This window comes from Vollenhovia emeryi, unplaced genomic scaffold (assembly GCF_000949405.1).
Source record: "Vollenhovia emeryi isolate VEMERY1.0 unplaced genomic scaffold, V.emery_V1.0 DF939137.1, whole genome shotgun sequence".
NCBI lineage: Eukaryota > Metazoa > Arthropoda > Insecta > Hymenoptera > Formicidae > Vollenhovia > Vollenhovia emeryi.
Genome location: NW_011967229.1, coordinates 1,322,705 through 1,341,452, shown reverse-complemented (window position 1 = coordinate 1,341,452; position 18,748 = coordinate 1,322,705). Strand labels below are relative to the sequence as shown.

At 50.1% G+C, this 18,748-nt stretch overlaps 1 protein-coding gene and 1 non-coding gene across 2 annotated transcripts in view; one reads left to right on the top strand and one right to left on the bottom strand.

The window, feature by feature from the left end:
• The window catches only part of LOC105567467 (zinc finger protein ush), a 198,936-nt gene that overhangs the window by 174,896 nt on the left and 5,292 nt on the right, over positions 1 to 18,748 (top strand). The window contains exons 2-4 of the mRNA XM_012022362.1: positions 16,947 to 17,197; positions 17,289 to 17,661; positions 18,051 to 18,561. Coding sequence (XP_011877752.1) covers positions 16,947 to 17,197; positions 17,289 to 17,661; positions 18,051 to 18,561 — 1,135 coding nt within the window. The remainder of the gene's footprint in view (positions 1 to 16,946; positions 17,198 to 17,288; positions 17,662 to 18,050; positions 18,562 to 18,748) is intronic.
• Trnas-aga lies at positions 10,894 to 10,966 on the bottom strand. The gene has a single exon. It is a non-coding gene; the product is annotated as a tRNA-Ser (tRNA).

Below are 18,748 nucleotides of genomic sequence, written 5' to 3'. Positions count from 1 at the left end.
AAGCTCGAGATTTTCGCGACAGATTGAAAGAGGGTAAATATGCTCTCCTGATCTGTACATTCTTTTTAGCGGTTTCTTCTGTGTGATTTTTTTTTCAAACAAACTTCATAAGGCTCCGACGTGAAATCACAATTCGAAGAAATAAAAGATATAAGAGGCGGGATGTTAGTCTCTAAATGATTCTAATTTTTTAATTTATTGCGAAAACTTTACCTCTCAGCCAGGGTTTGAACCTGGACCACCACCCTCTCACTAATTTGACCATCGAAGCAGGTGGTGATATTTATTTTTTCGTTCACCCGGTCTTTCTTTCTTTTCTATTCTAATCTTTCAGACTGCGCTACCTCTTAGTTCCGAACTAAATCGCGATACTCTGCACGTCTCTACAACTTCTAAGGCTATCGTATTAAGTTTTGTTGATAATTTTCTACTCGATCGCAACGCGATATCTTCGTTCGTCAGCTTCCTTCATTTTCGCATGCTAATTTTCTATGATGAATGTCCATTAATTCCTGAAATTGTGGGGACCGTACGTATTCTTCGTTATCCACAGAAAATTCAATTCCGGAACGTTGGATAAATCTCTCGTCTTTTACTCATTCCTGTATCTTTTTTTTCCCTTCTATTCTTGCCACATATCCTCTCGCTCCATCTCTTTGTTAAATAAACTGCATCTCCCTCCTTACTCCCCTCTCTCTCTCTCTCTCTACCTATCTCTCTCTCTCTCTCTCTTTCTGCGCACGAAGCTCTTTCTTTCGTGCGATCTTCGTTCCTCCGGGTCGGTTCAAAGTTTCGCGATAAAATCCGCGATAGCGCGTCAGGGGGCGATAGATGAGCAAAAGGGGAGATAGCCTTTGGTGCAGCAACGAGAGGAAGGAGAGAAGAAGAGAGCGCGAGCTTGCGAGAGGCGCAGATAAGCTCGATTATGATCCCCGGTGGTTAAAGTCAAAGTTTTTACGGTAGATAAGCCCGCACGAATGGGTTGCGCGAGATAAAGGTGAGTCGCCCACCATCTCCCTCATCTCCGCCCGTCGCTCGCTCTTGTGTCACGAAGCGCGCCATTTTTCTTAATAAGGCCCTTCGAGCTCGCCCGTCGCTGCGACCGCGATATGGCCGTGCGGAATCATCGCCGGAGCCGACTTTATTAAATAATAAATACACCCCTTTGTTTTTCGTATCTAATGAATTAGCGAAGCAACTAGCCTCGAGGACGCGCAATTTGATACTTGATTAACGATGACGAAGTAATGTAAATTTATTTCCTTGAAAAGGACCACAACCCGGATGGTCGAAACGTCGGAACAAGTTAACTGTAACACCTGCCAGTCTAAAGTCGTGTCATAATTCTTTATTTCGTTAATTAACTACTGCCGATTACCATATTCCTACTTGTAGAATGTTATTCTTTAAATGAATTAAAATTCTCTTATTTCATTGTACAAATTGCAATTTTACGAAGCGCAAATGCACCGCGATGAGAAAACAATAAAATATCATAAACATATTACAAACTGCATGAACTTGATAACGAGCAAAATTCTCTCTAATTAAAGGACCAAAGAAGGTGGAGTACAGTACGGTGCATTATTCGGTTCGGGTAATAATTGGGAACGGACAAACATTACTCGATTATTTAAACGTAGATGCATTTTGACAATACGACCCGAAGCGAATTAATGCACCGCACGGTCCTAAATTTCCCCGAAGAGCGTCGAGTTTATTAAGAACCGCGGCGCGACTAAAATTTCCCCTCCTCCTCTCGTATCGGGATTGAGCGATTCCGCCCTCGCGCGCCTCGAGCGGGGAAATCGGGGCGATCGGGAAGGAGAGGGTGGCTCCCGACCCACCCCGTCTCGCTCCCTCGCAGTTACGGCCGCGGATGCAAACGAACGTACGTGCCGGTCGCCGCATCCGCATACATAATGCAAGGTGCTGCGGAGATATAATTTTTACGACGCAGCCGAGCAGTAGCCACCCTTCCGCGCCCCCCCGCTCTCCGCTATCCCCCGAGATCGTGCGATGCGCCCCCATAAGCGGCTGTAAATTGAATAACGCTCCGACAGGATTTATGTAACGGCCGCCGAGGCCGGCGGTGGCGGCTTTCGCGCGGGTAGGACGGCGACCTCGCGGACTGGGGAGGCGCGCGGGACCACCCCCTTGGCGAACACCCTTGTTTAACGCCCGCTCTTTCGCCGTACGCGATCTCAGTACGGCTTCCCGCCCGACGTCCCGGTCGTAAAAAGAAGTCCTGTAATGGCGGGACGCGAGCGGGATGGAATCCTTCTTCGTTAACCCCTTTATTAACCCCTCTTTAAACCTTCTAATCTGAGAAGCGCTCGGGGGATGACGGAAATGCGACTTCTGGACTCTTAATTCGGACTTTTATCCGCGCCAATTTACCTCGTGATTTTACGTTAAATACAATAGATCCTAATTTTCCTATTTTCCTCACGATCAGGAAGACCGCGTTTAGCGAGGGAGGATGAATATCGGACGGCCGTTTTAATTAACTCGTTAGCGAACTTAAATTCCAGAATTGTTAATAACGAGAGAAACGTTGGAACTTCTTGAGAATACAATGTCTGAAAGTATCGCCACTTATCAGTTTAAATTTAACGATCTTGATATTTCGTTGTTCTTGTTATTAACTTTTACTTTTCTTTTGAATAAGTCCCAGCCATCAATTATTACGGTACGAGTCGCTACATGGGTCAGATATTTTTTGCTGGAATAAAATTCCAAGATACTTTGTATAATTCAGTAATTTAATAATACCACGTGGCGTAACTCCGGCTACATAGATAGAACGCCCGCTCGCGTAATCGCCGCAGGTGCGAACATGACGAGAGGGAATTGGCGAAATGGCGGACAGGGTCCGTGTCCAACAGGACGAGGATCCTGCTGAGAAGCAGGTTTTACCCCCGGGAAGCCGATGTACGCGCGTCCAACCACGTCCTCTCGATACAACGTGCCCTTCCTCCCCGTCGATCCATACGAGAATATGTCACTTTCGTCGCGGAAATTTAATCCAAGTTTTCTACCTTCTTCACCAACGGGACTTTCCGTCTTTATCTACCGTTTCCGAAGAACTTTACAATCCTTTCAATAATAGATCCACGCATCGCCCGGTATCGTGTACCCCTAAGGTCCGGCTTTTCATCTTCTGGTTAACTGTTAACCGGAAGTTAGTCGACTCTCCATCTTTTCCCATGTTATTAACTGAGAAGGGACAGAGCGTCGACTGGTTGACAATTAACCAGAAAATGAAAAACCCGGCCCAAGTTTTAAGGCCTGTGTCCACGATGCTGGAACTTGATCCAAGTTCTAGTTTCGAGAAACGTGTGGCCAATCAACTTGCAGCAATTCCGTAAAAGCTGCAAGTTAACTAACTGGCTGCACATTCCTCGAAACTAGAACTTGGACCAAGTGCCTGGCGTCGTGGAGACAGGCCTTTAGATCCTTGACAATAAATTGATCTTTTTTTTATGTCCTCCTTCGTGCTCCGCCGAGAGGAAGGACCTCATCCCATCTCTCCTCCCCCGTTGTTCCGAATCCCTCCTTCCCGTTCGATCCACGTGTCCGGCTGGTTTATGCCCCGGCCGGGTCCGTGCCTCATGTACTTACGACATTGTGATCTCTCTGCGTGGGGAGACCAGGGGGCAGGGTCGCGCGAGTAAATGCGCTCTCGCGGGGCGCCTGGTTACACTGAGATATAACAGCGGCGCTTAACCGCGATCCTAACGTCGAGCCAACAACGGCGACGACGTGCATCGTTGCGACGCGCGCAAGATTGCCGCGCCGGACACGCTCGTAAATAACCGCCCTCCGGCACCCCGCCGGCCTGCGGGGCCTTTAACACCCCATTACGCCACTCGTGGCTGAGAGACGAGACTCTGAAGAGGGGAACCGGTGTTCTCCCGAAGCATCGATAGGTCCTGAGCCGCGGGGAAGATGGGAGGGTGAAACGTGCCGAAGAATTGTGTCCCGGGAGAACGAACAGGTGCTAAAAGCTTGTTCTTCGGACACACTAAAGGAACCTTTCTCTTTGACGATTATTCTTCAATTATTCTTCACAAGCAGCGATTATTTATTCTTTGATTTACTTGATCTATTATTTCGTAATAATACTCTGTAATTTTTCAATCATGTTCGCCGAGGGTTCGCTGTGAAAAATTCAATTTGGCTACTTATAATCACTTAAAGTGATTACAGCTGTTGCATAATTTTTCAAAACGTATTCTTTCAATCTTCAGCTTCCTCGTCTAATTTTTCACCCTTCTTCTTCCAATCCTCAATATTTAAACAGTTTAAGACACTGTCGCGTCACTTCTAAATACTATTATTGCTCCTAACATTTTAATTAAACTAAATTAAATTAACATTTTGAGATTTCCCGATGTTTACTGCTCGAGTAAATTTCCCCGATCATAATTGTTGCTCCGATCGTTGCTTCATTTTAACCGTCAGCTTTTTCAATTCTGTTTCAATCTCTCTCCTATCAATTCCTTGAGCAAACGAATAGTGTCTTTAACAGCACCGTAGTTCTCCTCTTTCCCTTCAATCTGACCTCAATTATCAACGCGGAGGGATCTCGATCGGGACTGGGGGAAAGAAGCTCTTCTTACCCTTCACCTAAAACGCTCCGGCGGATAGTCCCACAATTCGCCGAACGGGAATACGAGATACAAGAGCCATCGCGGAGATCAACAAGCGTTTCCGTTCGGCGTGCGCGTCCTGCGAACGTGGCTTAAAAACATTGAGACGTGACCGGTGCTCGTTGCCACGAGGAGGAGGCAATGCCACATCGGGCAATTATCGCTCGGTGGGAGCTCCCGACGCGCATACATTAAGGACTCTCTCTCTCTCTCCCTCTCTCTCTATCTCTCTCCCTCCCTCTCCGCCCTCCCCCTCGTCGCCGCCCTTCCTGAGCGCGCCGACGGAGTGGCCGAGGGACGACAACGAACGGCGAAACGACACCCGAGATTTCGTATCTCTTCGGGACGGGACACTTCTCGCCTGGCCTCCTCTCCGGCCGACGTTTTAAGATCGGTATCTGGCCGCGCCGCGCGACTCGCCTGAATGAATAATTATCAATGGACGGCGGGGCCGCGCGGTGCCTCGCCCTTTCCCCGATCGCCCTCCCTCGCTCCCGCCCGGACACCGTTCGCCATCGGCTTTTTCTTCGTTCTATCGGCCCGCCCGAGAGGATTGTTCGCCAATGTTCGCCGCGCGGCCGCTCGACTGTTCTACGTGTCAATAATCCGCTGCGGGGACTCTCGTCGGCGCTCCGTTTCAATTTTCAATCGAATTCTGACCACTTTATCCGCGAGAGATGGGCTTTTACGAAAATAATCGGACGCGCCGGACTTAAATCGAGTTCGATTTGTCTAAGAATAATTCGAGGATAATTACGTGAGAATATAATTAATGGTATAATGTGGGGGGGTTTTTTTTTAAACAGTACGCGACCAAGTTTCGAGAAGCGAGTAATCGGCGGCTTATCGGCAGACGTGTCTGCCTCGCGATGTCGACGCCGCTCTTAATGAATGCCCGAATGTCTTCGGGCGCTTAATCGTCGACACGTATAAACCATATCCCGCGTCTGCATATTCAATGCGTGCGTGCGTGAACGCGCGCTCGTGCTGCGAGCATCGAAATTCAGGTGCCGGTCGACTCGCTCCTTTTTGCGCGAGTCCTCACGATTTCTGCCACGAGTCGATGTGCGAGACGTCGGGAATCAGGCCGCTCGCGATAGTACGGCGAGTCGCGAGGCAACAACTGGCAAAGTCAAGAGGCAGCGAGTCAAACATGCAATCTCAAAAAAATAGTACAATTGCCATTCTTCGAGATCGTTGGTGCTCGTTTCAATTTTCAGTCGAATTCTGATCACTTTATCCGCGAGAGATAGGCTTTTACGAAAATAATCGGACGCGCTAGACTTAAATCGAGCTCGATTCGTCTATAAGAATAATTCGAGGATAATTACGTGATAATATAATGAATGGTATAATGTGGGTTTTTTTTAAATAGCACGCGACCAAGACCTTAAATTATTATTCCACGAGTCCCGCTTTAATTAGTGTTTAAGAGAGCGTTTCTCTATCGAAAGACGTTTCCAGTTCGATGCACACGAGAAGGTGCAGTTTTTGCCGCGGAAATTCATCAGAGACACTCTGATCGAAAGTGACTCCTGATAACGTTTCGGTAAAACGTTCCACTTTTTTTTCTGCAAATTGTTTGCAATGTTTTCAATCTTCCACATCTTACACCATTTGATCGCTGCGATCCAATTTATTTCTGGTTTATGATCAATACGATCTGGGGGAAGCCACGTTATCGTTTCGAGCTGCGATAAATTTCGTTTTTAACAAACCTTTAGCCTTTGTCCCCTTTTGAGTGTATTCCGCTTTATTTCTGTGCAATAATAAAAATTACGACAATATCGTCCTCGCGGGCGACATCGCCTCATCTCCGCGCTCTCGCCGCGATCTTCGTGCAGCCTCGGGACACCCTTCGCTCTAGATCTCGACGCCGCAATCTCGGTTCCCCGGATAGACACGTTCCAACGAGACAATTCTATCAGCCACCCACCCACGCGAGCTATTAAAACGCAGGCGATATCTGCGCCAGGGATCAGCATCCTTCAAATTTTCAATTAGTCTTACGGAACATTCGTGCGGGGAACCAACCTCCGCCTCTTCTTATTTCTCCCTCTCCCGGCGGTCCCCCGCGATAGCATCGCGTGTCCCTTTTATTCTTTCGTGGGTAATTTGAATGGCGACCGAGAGCGGATCTGGATCAGGCCGCTCGATCCTCCGCCGAATCCACGGACGAGCTCAGGGGGGAATAAATCGGGAGGGGGGTGACCAGGACTCGCCTCTCTCTCTCTCTCTATCTCTCTCTCTCTCTCTCTCTCTCTCTCGTCTAGCTTAGATCTAATCTCGCGTTCCCGCGCGCTGCGTGCCTAATTAAAGATCAATATCTCCCCGATATTATTGCCACCCCCTTCCCGCACGCTCCCCCGCCCGCTTCGCCGCCTCCTCCACTCCCCCGCGCGCCGCGTAGCAGGTTATTAAATTCTCCTATCTCGTGAGATCTGGACCGGCCGGTCCTGCCCGGCCTTATCTGATCCGGTCGATCTCCCGGTCTCGTTACCTTTCGGCCCTACGCTCGTCCCCTCGTTCCCGCACGACCGGCCGATCCCGGCGCGCCGCCCGCTGGATCGACACTTTCGACATTTCGAGGGATGATGACGAGCGGACACGGGGATGCGCCGTACGGCGGGGGACCGTCGTATCTGGCACGCGGAAGCGACGGAGCCCGATCGATTTCCCGGAAAACCGGAAGGAGAAAGATCGGTTCGGGCGGTCCTCGCGAGTCCGACCAGCGACGTATCACTCGCGTCCATTCGTTAAGCGTCCGATTAGTTCGTCCTTATTCCTCTTTTTTACATCTAATTAATACTCATTAGTTAATCACTGTGTCACTTATTTATTTGTTTATTACTGATGTTTTCAACTCGATTATTTTCATAAATTTTCATAAATAGCCTAAATTTCACCCCGTCCAAAATGTGTTTTATTGCTTTCGGCGGTACAGAGGAATCGAGGATCCTCTTAATTCCTGGAGAAATCGCCTTGTTCATTCACCGTGACTATTTGACTAGGCCGCTAATTCGCTCCTCTGCCAAACTTGTCCCTCGTGGAAGAACCTCTCATTCGTCCACGATTGTGCAAACGAAATAAAAGCGGTGGCCTGTAAATCGCCGAAGCTTTCTCCGCTACCAATTTGCGAGGTGGCGCGGCGACGTTACTCTTCGCCACCCCTATCGACAATCCGCCGTTCCCCCCTACTTTCTCTCTCCTCTCTCTTTCCCTCCTCCTCCTCCTCCTCGTCCTTCGTTACCGGGTTTTAACGCGGAACAGAAAAAAATCGCCGGCCCGGCAGCGCAGCGAAGGAAACCGAGACGGTGACAGATGGAGCGCGACGATAACGTCTCTCGAAGGTCCTGTTCGCGGGCGAAACGACCTGCGCGGATCCTGTTCCTGTCGCGAGATAAACGAAACAGCTGCGTCTCGGCGCCGATCAAAGATCTCTCCTCCTCCTCCTCCTCCTCCTCCTTCTCCTCCTCCTCCTCCTCGCCGGGCTCTGCCCCAGGGCGCTTTCGACGTTCGGGCGCGCGATCGCGCGCGCGGAAATAAATGAGGGGAAATGCACAACGTGCGTGATAACGACACGTGAACGCGAACACGGCCTTCTGCGCTCCGGCTCTCGATGATCTCATTCGGATAGCGAGCCGTGACGGGACGACTCTATTCATCTAAAATCGTTCAATTAAAATCCACGATTCGTTCAAATCGGCATACAATTTCAAGATGAGTTTCTGGGCACTTGGGCATCGAGGGAAGTCAGCACGATGCAAGATTACCAGGTGTAACATTCCTATTTGGATGTGCACTCCGGACCGATCAGAAATTTGCCCCAAAAATTGATTGCATGCTCTGGCGAAAAAAAAGACAGTTAGCAACCCACTTTGGGGCCCACAATTAGTAATAAAATTATTTGGATTGTTCGTAATTCTACTCTGGGAAAAATTTTGACCGCATTATCTTTGCGTTACTGAATATCGGCAGAACTAATCGAGAGTATTGATTAGGTAGTGTCACTTTTAAATCTTGGATATAGATAGAATAGCTAATTGCGTTTTTTAGTTACGTGGGGTAAAATTCGTAAAAGATTAGAATTACGAGCAGTCGAAATAATTCGATTACTAATTGTGGGCCCCAAAATGGGTTGCTGTCTTTTTTTTCCCCAGCGTGCGCAATGTTTCACCTGTATTTTTACATCATGGAAATCGGAACGGAATATGAATTCGGGGATAGCACGCGGAGTGTTGAGAAAGTGCGGCCACGTTCGTCCAGGAGCCATCGGCCTGTTTTTTTTGTATTCTTGGTCGTGTTCTTCACTCTTAACTTCGAGATCTTTGGAGCTTCGAATCTCCGCAAATACGTTGGATCCTTTGGAACGTCGAGAAACTGAGGATGCAATTGATATTCAGGAATCAAGACGTCAAAAAGGTGAATCTGCGGATTCGTGGAAACGATCGGCGGTGAGTAGACAACGGAAGGGAATTCATATCGGGAGCACCGATAGACGACTCGGTTCCGAGTGAAATCACATTCCTGGCGCGGTCTGAGAGATGGAAGGCACCTTAGAGTCGATGGAACGAGAGATCCACAGGTTCTAATCCTAACACACGGAGTCTAATCACCGCTTCACGATCGGGTGCCAGGAGATTAGCCCGACCAGTTTCGATATTATAAGACCGGTCGTATGGAGGAAAAGAAGATAAAAAAAAATTCCGACGAGAGAGGAGCGCAGGAGGAGAGGGGGGGGGAGATCGCCCGACGGATGGTGTTCATGATGGGCAAACAAATTAGAGAGATAGAGAGGCTGGCGAGGGAGAAAAGGGGAGGGCGGAGTGTTCGAACAACGGACTGGGTACGTTGTAGTGCCGGTAATTTCGGATAAAGACAATGTCCGCGTTGTCTCGATAGGTAGTCGTACGATTAGCATATCGACGACGCCTTCGAGTTGTACAGAGGTCTTCGGAATTGATGGCTAGGAGATAATTGCTTGTTTTAAAGTAGAACTGATCGAGGAAGACCGGGCAGACTCAGGTATCACATTGCGATTGCAGAAATCAAATGGTCATGGGATCTGTTGTCTTAAAACTGAATAGAATGAGAAGTGAATTATTCTGTGTATTAAAACATTGCGATTTAAAATTCTAAATTTCATTCGACCTCCGCTGGCCACATCTATTAATTGGTCGACCAATACAGAAAATTTGTTGCGAAAAATGGTAACTTGAACCTCGACTTTCCTACTCTCTAGGCGAGGGTCTCACCAATTCGACCAGCGAGGCACATGGTAATATTTGTCGCCATAACAGTACAAAGATGATATCTTCGCGTCTCTTTTTCGACTTTAAACTGCGCGCCGATTCCGATTTAACACTAATATATTAATATGTTGATATTGTCCGCGTTAAAATACCTTCTTCTGCTTTTTGAAATTTAAAACATCGGAACTCGAATAAACTTTAGCTTCCGTGGTCGAACAATTTTAATTTAACCGCGCACAATTGCAGTTTAATTATTCGCGCTCTCGCAGAAGCAATTATCTCGATTTTCTAATCATGTTCCTGGCATCGTGAGAGAAGACGTCGCTCCCAAACACCTTTATTTGTTAAAGGTTAATAACAAATACCAATACGGCCTCGCGGGTCGCAACAGGCTGATCGTGATTAAGTGATAAATGTGTGGAAAGTCGAAACGGCGACGTTATCAGCGCGGGATATCGGACTTATCGTCGTCCTTTAGGATAATTACTATGATCGTTGTCCCTACGGCCGAGTGGACGGGGGAGGAAGAGGAGGAGGCGTAAACGCCAAGCATACGAAGGCGGAGGTGGCGACGAAGCGGGCTCGTCCCGCATGAATAATGCGCTCCACGACGTGATCCGAGCTTCCCAGAAGAGACGGCCGGCGACCGTCGGTGGACGGATACACCTCTGGTACCACGAGTACCGATCCAAAGTATCGATCGACACAATAAAGCTGTTACGTATCTGACTCGCGGGAGAGACTGCGACTCGGAGACCGTCGCTGGTTGTACCCGAGAGTTTACAGTGTCCGCCTGCGGAAAGTACTTGTATACGTTCCGGCAGAGAACCCGCGGAATATTAATTCCGCTGACGAGATTCCTAAACGTTGGCAATGTTCGTACGAAAAACAGGGACGCAATTATTCTAAATTAATAACAATTAAGTTTTTAATCGACGATAACTGGCAACGTGTTTTTAACACAGAAAATCTATCGCGAAAAACATTACCTCAGCCAGGGTTTGAACCTGGACCTCCCTGCACTCTAGGCGGGCGTCTCACCAATTCGACCACTGAGGCATGTGGTAATATTTATCGCAATAAGCAGTACTTATGACGACATCTTCGCGTGTATTTTTTAACTCGAACCGCGCACCGATACGGATTGTCGGCTGTACACAGAACTGTCGAAACGCGATTTTTAAGTATCCCCGTTCCCTTCCCTCCCCCCGCTTGGACACCATTATTCGGTCTAGGTGTATAAATAACATCAAGAATTATTTGACGCCAGTACATGACTAACAATTTTAAATTGTAAGAGTTCTGGAGTAATACAATTCCTGAGCTCTCTCAATTTCTCGATGTTGGAAACGCCGCGATTGCGGAATTACACCGAGTTCTAGTTCGTCAGAGTTTCGTAGTCGAATTTTCCAAGTAAGATCGAGAGAAAGAGCTGAAAAGTATCGTGTAAAAATTACTACGATTTTCTAAGTACTGAATTGTGCAAATCGTGCCGAATGTTCCGAATCGATAAGATTCAGAGCGGAATAACCGTGGCGTGAGATGCTGAAGGGAACCAGGCTCGAATACCGTCCACTTTTGATATCAGGATTATCGCGCGCTTTTTCATCCAGAGTATCGCCCGATTCGATCTCTTACGCGTGTACTAGAGCGGGAAGGAATGGCGCGACTCCGAGATAACCGAACTCTGTTCTCGAGTCTTCGCCGTTTCTCATTTGCGCCGCTCCGCTTAAAAATACCTGGCAACGATACACGATCGATTGCCATTCCATTCGTAATTAGAGTCCGCGACTGCACCGCGCGCTCGATCCGATATTCCACGAAGGACGGACACGTCGATCGCTCGATCGGGCGAGGAGCGGAGGCCACCCCCTCGGTGCCCCTCGTCCGGAAGTCCGACACGGGGCGCTCCTCCCCCCCTCGTTCGTCGCCTTTCCGAAGGTTCGCGAGTTGAGCTCTCACTTAGCGGCTGCGGTGTCACGATCGGGACCGGGTGCATTAGCATATCTCCACGGTGCAACGTGTAAGGGGTGCGAATGGAGGGGGAGGGGGTTGCGGGAGGATGGCGGGCGGAGGAGGAAGGGAGACAAAGCGAATGGTCGCGGAACGGCGTTATACGAATGGCGAGCGATCGACCTCGTGGGTCGTGAAAAGGCGCACGATCCGCAATGCGAATCGGTGGGGGGTTTCCGGGGGCAGAAGATGGAGGAGGAGGAGGAGACGTGGAAAGGGCGGAGGGGGACAGAAGACTCACTCAGCCGGGCCCCGTCCCCGCTGCCTGTAATGCCTGTTACCTGTACGTCGCGTGTTTGCCTACCCGCGTCACGATCAGGATCCTATTTGCATAGCGCCGATGAAGCTGCTACCGTTCTGCGCCGTCTGCGAGTCCCTCCCCTCCCGGAGGACTCGCGTCGCCGGTGTACGTGGGTGTACACGGGGTGTCGTGCAAGTCGTGGGCTTCCTCCCAGAACCGAATGTGCCCGGGAATTTTTAGGAGTCACGACGATTATAATACGAAGGAGAACTCGCGTCCCCGAGAGAACCGCAGGTTCTTTCGCTCGGTTAAAGAAAAAAGTTGGGATAGAAAATTTTCAAGAAGCCTCTCTCGCTACGTTGAGAATTGAAAAGCCCCTCTCCGTCTTAAACATTTCAATCGCGCAAAACAGCTGCGCAGTGCATTGGCTAAACATTGGCTAAACACGAGGAAGAAGAAGAAGAAGCTTGACCAATGTTTGGTCAATGCACTGTGCTACCAGTGAGCCCTGCTCGAACGACTGCGAGTGGAGTCCCCCCGCGGAATCGCTACGCTGTGGATGCACTCGGCGACCGGTCGGGAGTGTGGCGTAACGATACAAGGTTAAACATTGCGCATGTAACCAATTTTTGGGGGCAAACAGCTCATTGGTTCTTCCTGCATTCAACCGCAATGATTTGCAGTTTGAAGGCTGGGGCAAATTCAGTAGTTTGGGCCACTTCTGATTGGTTGACACCGCGCATCCACCAGATTGCTTCACCTTGTATCTTTACACCATGATCGGGAGAGTGACGCGTGACGTATCTCGAAATTTCCGTTTATTAACCGAGTTTGAGCCGAGCAACGTCGACCGTGACTGAGGCGGCGAGGAAGGAAGGAAGGAAGGAAGGGTTTGGAGCGCGCGGCATAATAAATGCCCGGCATACCTACTTATTACTTTAACGAGCAGACGCTTTTGCATCGCGCGCGGCTTTCGCGGCACGCGTGCCCTCGCGGTCACGGAACCCGCGATGATTTACCGGCGCATCACGTGCGCCCGCGCGACTCCTCAAGCGTACGTCTGGTATACGTCTGGTGTACGCGTCTCTGATTGTTTTATCGATCTTTGTTAAATTAACGGGAATCGCTTTTGCCCCGCTTTCGTCCGTGGGTGTAATTCAATCTCTTCGCGAGCGCGTCTCGAAGATGTACGTTATACACGTGGCGTCGCGCGGATCCTATTGTACCCCTTGATTACTCCTTCCTTGACGAGTTGACACGTTGAATATAATTCTGTTATACGTTGAATAATGTTGAGAAACGACAAATACGATTTTCCCGGTGAGTGAAAAGGTGAAAGCATTTCTCAGCGTTTCGTCAGCCGAACTTGTCCCAAGTCGAGGGGTAAACCGCTGACCAAAGTCGTGTACACCAATGCCTACTAATGCCCGATGGGCATTACTTTATCTTATCATGTCGTTTTATCTTTTTAGATTTTTTATAATGCCCCAGCAAGGCCAAATGACACCCACTAATGTCCGAAATCTGTACACCACAATGCCCTCAGCGGTCCTCGTCCCAAGTTTAATTGATCCTATGTGTTTCTTTCCAACAAGAGGCGCAAAGCTTCCTTAAAATTAACGTCCGCTTCCGCAAGTCGTGACTTGAAAAATTCAGAGCTCGCGAGATACCAAGGATCCCAGAGTTCCTCTGATTCAGAACTGCGAAGATCGAGGTAATTTCCACAGCTCGAAACCGCAGGGCTCGGGGTCTAAGGTAATAAGATATCTAACTAACTTATCGTTGCGTGACGCATCAATCGCGTCGGTAGCACCGGTAAATCGGCCGGAATTTGAGGCTCATTAGCGGGAACGGAGCATATCGGAAGGACGGTGGTGGAGTGGCGGGATCGAAAGTACGAGCTTCCGGCTCCCGTTCCTCAGCGCGACGCCGGAGTCGCTGCGATTGCTCGCTTCTTGCATAAAGCGGGGGCCGAAGGTGTACACGGGCGCGGCGGTATCGGTTCCGAGAAAGGCTTATCAGGCCGCGGATATGTTAATGGCGGCCGTGTTGCCTCCCCCCCCCCCCTCTTCCCCCGCCCCGCCACCTCTTCGAGATATATTGCACCCCAACCGTTGCACGACGGAGGTGGTTGGACGCTCGTAAAGGTGGTGGTCGTAGGTGCAGCCGAGGCGCGCAGCCCCCTTTCACGATCGGCGATGTATGCAATGTGCATGCACGCGCGATTAAGAATGCCCCGAAGAGATTAATACGGGAGTCCCTGAAGATTAAGTTTCTCGACTGATCGCGAGAATATTAGAAGCGCATTAGAGTTTCGTTATTTTCTCGGAACTCACCCCGCATTCCTCGAACGCCGCCTTCCACCGTCCCTTCGTCCGAAACCCTCTAAAGCTCGGAGATCTTATTACCACACTCCCCGAGCTGGACCTTTCAATTTTCTTTCGATTCCTTTGCAGTTAGATTTGATTTTAAGATACATCGCTCGAGATGTTGCGCTTCTACTTTGTACTTTCAAGAACTTTCTTTCGGAAGCCAGAAGCCTAAATCTCCAAAACTTTTCCTCTTTGAAATTTAGCATATTTAGAGCTGTGAATATTCGGACTCTCTCTCTCGCGCCTTCGGGGAGATCCTGAAATTCGGGTTGTCTCAAAGCCTTTTAAATCCACGGGCCATTGTGCTCTTGAATTTTCGGACGTGGGAGGATTATCGAACGCCCGGGTCGCTGGGATCTCCGTGCCGATCGCGAGCCCGATCCAATGATCATCTCGAAATCTCCTACTCGATAATAGAACCTCGGGGAGGAAAGGAAACCAACCGCGCGAGATAAGAGAGCTTATCTGCAGCCTCCATCGTACACACCTCTCGCTTCAATCATACGATAGAGAGATCTATCCGCGACCTTCTCTCTACCGTACACCTCTCTCCTCTGCAATCGCACATCTCAGCGATCACAGAGATGGAGCGGGAGCAAGAAGAAGAGGAGTAAGAAGAAGCGGCGGACGAGGGTCGCGTATGAACTCGCAGACGTCGTCGCTGGCGAACGTATGCATGGCTGCGCAATTAAGGCTCGCGATCGCGCCCGTTCCCGAGAGGGACGGAAATAGATTGTAGAAGAGAAAAAGGGCCACGCCACGCCATGCCACGCCACGCCACGCCACGCCACGCCACGCCACGGCCGATCCATCGATGACCGCTTATTTACAGAGAAGCAGAGAGGAAGGAACACGACCCGAGTGTAGATGCGAGCGCGGGATAGCCCACGAGGCGCGCTCTGCAACCCTTTACCCAATCTCCCCAGGCATCTCTCTCTCTCTCTCTCCGAGTCCTCCCTCGCGTCGCCCCCCCCCCTCTGTCACTCTCCCCATGCCCGCTCCTTCTCCTCCTCGCCCCGAGGAGGCAATTAAAGCATCCGGGTAATTCTCGAGCCCCGATCTCTCGCGACGACGAACCACCTGGTGGATCGTCCGGTCTCCCGAAGTTCTTAACGATCGATCGAAAAAGGAACGTCTCGAGAATCGTGAAATGTATACATTTACATACGATCTCTTATATTAAGTCCCTGGATCGTAAACTACGTAACGTTACGTGATATGCCGAACGGTCAATTATTTCTTATCGTAGCCATTTGACAGTTAAGATTTAACTATTGGCACTAGAAAGGAACGCGATCTTCAATTACTCTTAACTAATAACTTGAACTTTTTCAGCATTGAAAGTTTCTTTCGAGTGTCCCTTCCTAACAGTATTGTATAATTAATTTAATGCGATTCTTCTCAACGTCGACGTTAATTATTCAAACACCGCTTAGAGAGCGGTAATGTCTCATTAACTCCCAAACTCCGCGACTGCAATTAATTTTCTCAGAGGTTCCTTCGATCGTGGTGATGTTCCTGACTTTCTGACGCGGGACTTGGAATTAAATCCCCTGTCAATGATCCATCACACACGCTCGCTGGGGCCAGCCCTTAGACACTAAAGTATTCGACAGGCTGCGCGCGAGCAAGCCGAGCGCGACCCCGAGGTGGGGGATGAAAGGTCGCGTGCGAAGGGTGCAATTGGGTGGCTGTGCCGGACGGGGGTAGACCGAGCCGACGAGAGAGTAGGGAACGTAGGGTACGCGAAGGGCCACTGTACCGAGAGCCCATTAGGCACCCGGACAGCCGGAGTTTCTCTCGTCTCGACGCCTCGCCCAGCCTCCCTCCGGTCCAGCGACGTCTCGTTATGGTCGTCTCGCGGGCTACCTCCGACCGGCACTGGCGATTTCTGAAGAAATGTACGCTTGTTTGTATACGCTTAATCCTGTAGAGTTTGCGGGAGTCGAATGAAAGGCTCGGGACGGCAGTGAGGTAAATCCGTAATTTGTAGAAACCAAGCGGTCTAAGGTGAATCTTGTAAATCACGGACGTGGTTTATTCGGTCTTCGACTTGTCTTCAAGTCTCGAATTCCTCCCGACGTTGTAGCTTCCCAAAGACTCCCTCGAATCTTCGGACGATCAAAATTCGACTTGAAATATTCGAAATTGTTGCGTTGTCATAATCTAGTTTCAGATTTTGAATTTCTTCCAAAGTACTTTTCGTTCGTTTCTATATTCTCACAAAGAATATAGAAAAGCATCTTTATGTTATCTAGAATTAATTATAATTTGTTGCTACCACTTTCAAAGTGCGTAAAATAATCTAGCGAGGTAAAACAAGTCGAAAGTTTGGGTGAAAATTTTTATAGCGTCAACTACTTCGCTGTGGACCGAGAATGCCGATTGACGAGTACCTCTGTTTTGGTTTCAGGGGAGGATGAGGAGTGGAGCGACTCGGAGAAGACCCCGTCGGTGAGCAGCGGCGTGGACGGCGGCGGATCGGCAGTGTCGAGTCCGGTCGCACCGCCGGTGCTCGAGGAGGACTCAAGTTTACCGCCCCCTCCGAGACTCAACCCTCCGTCTTCGACCAGCTCCTCCGCCAGCGAGGACATCAAGTTGCGCTTCAGCGTGCTCTCGGAGGACACGAGGAAGCGCCTGGCCAGCCTCACCGAGGACATCGAGGTGCAGTGACTTAGTTAATTTCACGAAACGCAATTGAAATTTACATTTAAAATTCAATCCTTTACTGAGAAACACGCGTTAAAAACTACAGGCTAGGGGTATAAGAGACCGCCATGCGCCGTCCAGGAGCGTGCGGACGCGAGAGTCGAGTCCCAAGGATGTCGACGAGGAGCAGCAGGCGGCCAAGGAGGACGAGTGCCAGCCGAGGCCGTTGTCCTCGTTGTCGTCCACCGCCGTCAAGAGGCGGGACTCCGCCTGCCGCAGGGACTCGGAGGACTCGGTTGCCGCGGGGGAGACCAAGAGGATACGACTCGACGACGAGGCAGCACCAAGACTGAGACTCAATACTAGTCTGGCGACGGATCCCGCCCTGCGACCCGCCGCCGTCGCCGCCCTTACCGTGAAGCCGGAGAACACGTCGCCGCCGAACCCGACGCCGCCGCTTCCGGCCGGACTGCAGAACGGTGAGTGGGGATCTGGAGCAACCAGCATGCACGGTGCTCTCGTTCGGAAACGCGTGAAACAGTTAGAGAACTATAGACGAAGGGAATTTTTAATCCGAGTCTCGCGATGATGCGATTTGCGCAACTACGGGAGAACTAAACGCTTGAAGAATCGATTTTAAACATTTCCTTGAAAGGTTTTACGGGAATCTTTGGGTGTCTGAAACGTTTTCTCTCTTTCTTAAGAATTAGAGCTTTTAAAACTGATACAATAGTTGGATGGAAACCTTCATCAGAATCTAGAGGAGCCGGGACCTTTAAAGATTCATGAAAATTAATTATGCCGTAAGAAATAAGCTCTCGTAAACTCATGGCCAGGGGGCCAGTCCTGATTGAATTGACTTCTTCAGCGATCGCGTCAGGTCGGCTGTTCGTCCTGCCGACCGACGGCAAGGAGACGATCACGGTGGAGCCGGCCAGGCCGCCGCCGACCGCCCTGATTTGCCCGCCGTGCGGCATCCGGTTCAGCTCGGCAAGCACCCTCGAAGCCCATCGCACCTTCTACTGCGCCCATCGACCCCGCGTAGAGGAGGACGCGGCGAACGACGACGACGACGACGGCGGCGGCGGCAAGTCCGGCGGCAAGTTCGAGACGCGGAAGCCGTACGCGTGCCCGCACTGCTCCTACAGCGCCGACAAGAAGGTGTCCCTGAATCGTCACATGCGGATGCACGCGGCCTCGCCGGCGCCGCCGACGGTGCCGTCGTCGTCGACGGCGGCGGTGGCAATGGTGGCGAACTCATCGGCAAGCAACTCGGCCGGAGCCGGTCAGACCACCGCGTCCAACGGTTCCTTGAACGAGGAGGCCGAGAGATACTGCAGGAACTGCGACATTCGATTCAGTTCCTTGAAGACGTACAGGTGGGTGGACGGAAGAATGGAATGTTGATATTGTCATAGAGAAAAGATTTTCTGGTCCTTATACAGGGGATCATTTGTGGAAGTAAAATATATACAGGGTGTTATGTAATACCCGCATCAACGCTTATTGTGGGATAGAGTGGACTAGACTAAGTCGAAAAGTCCTCTACCATTTTGCAATTTTCGT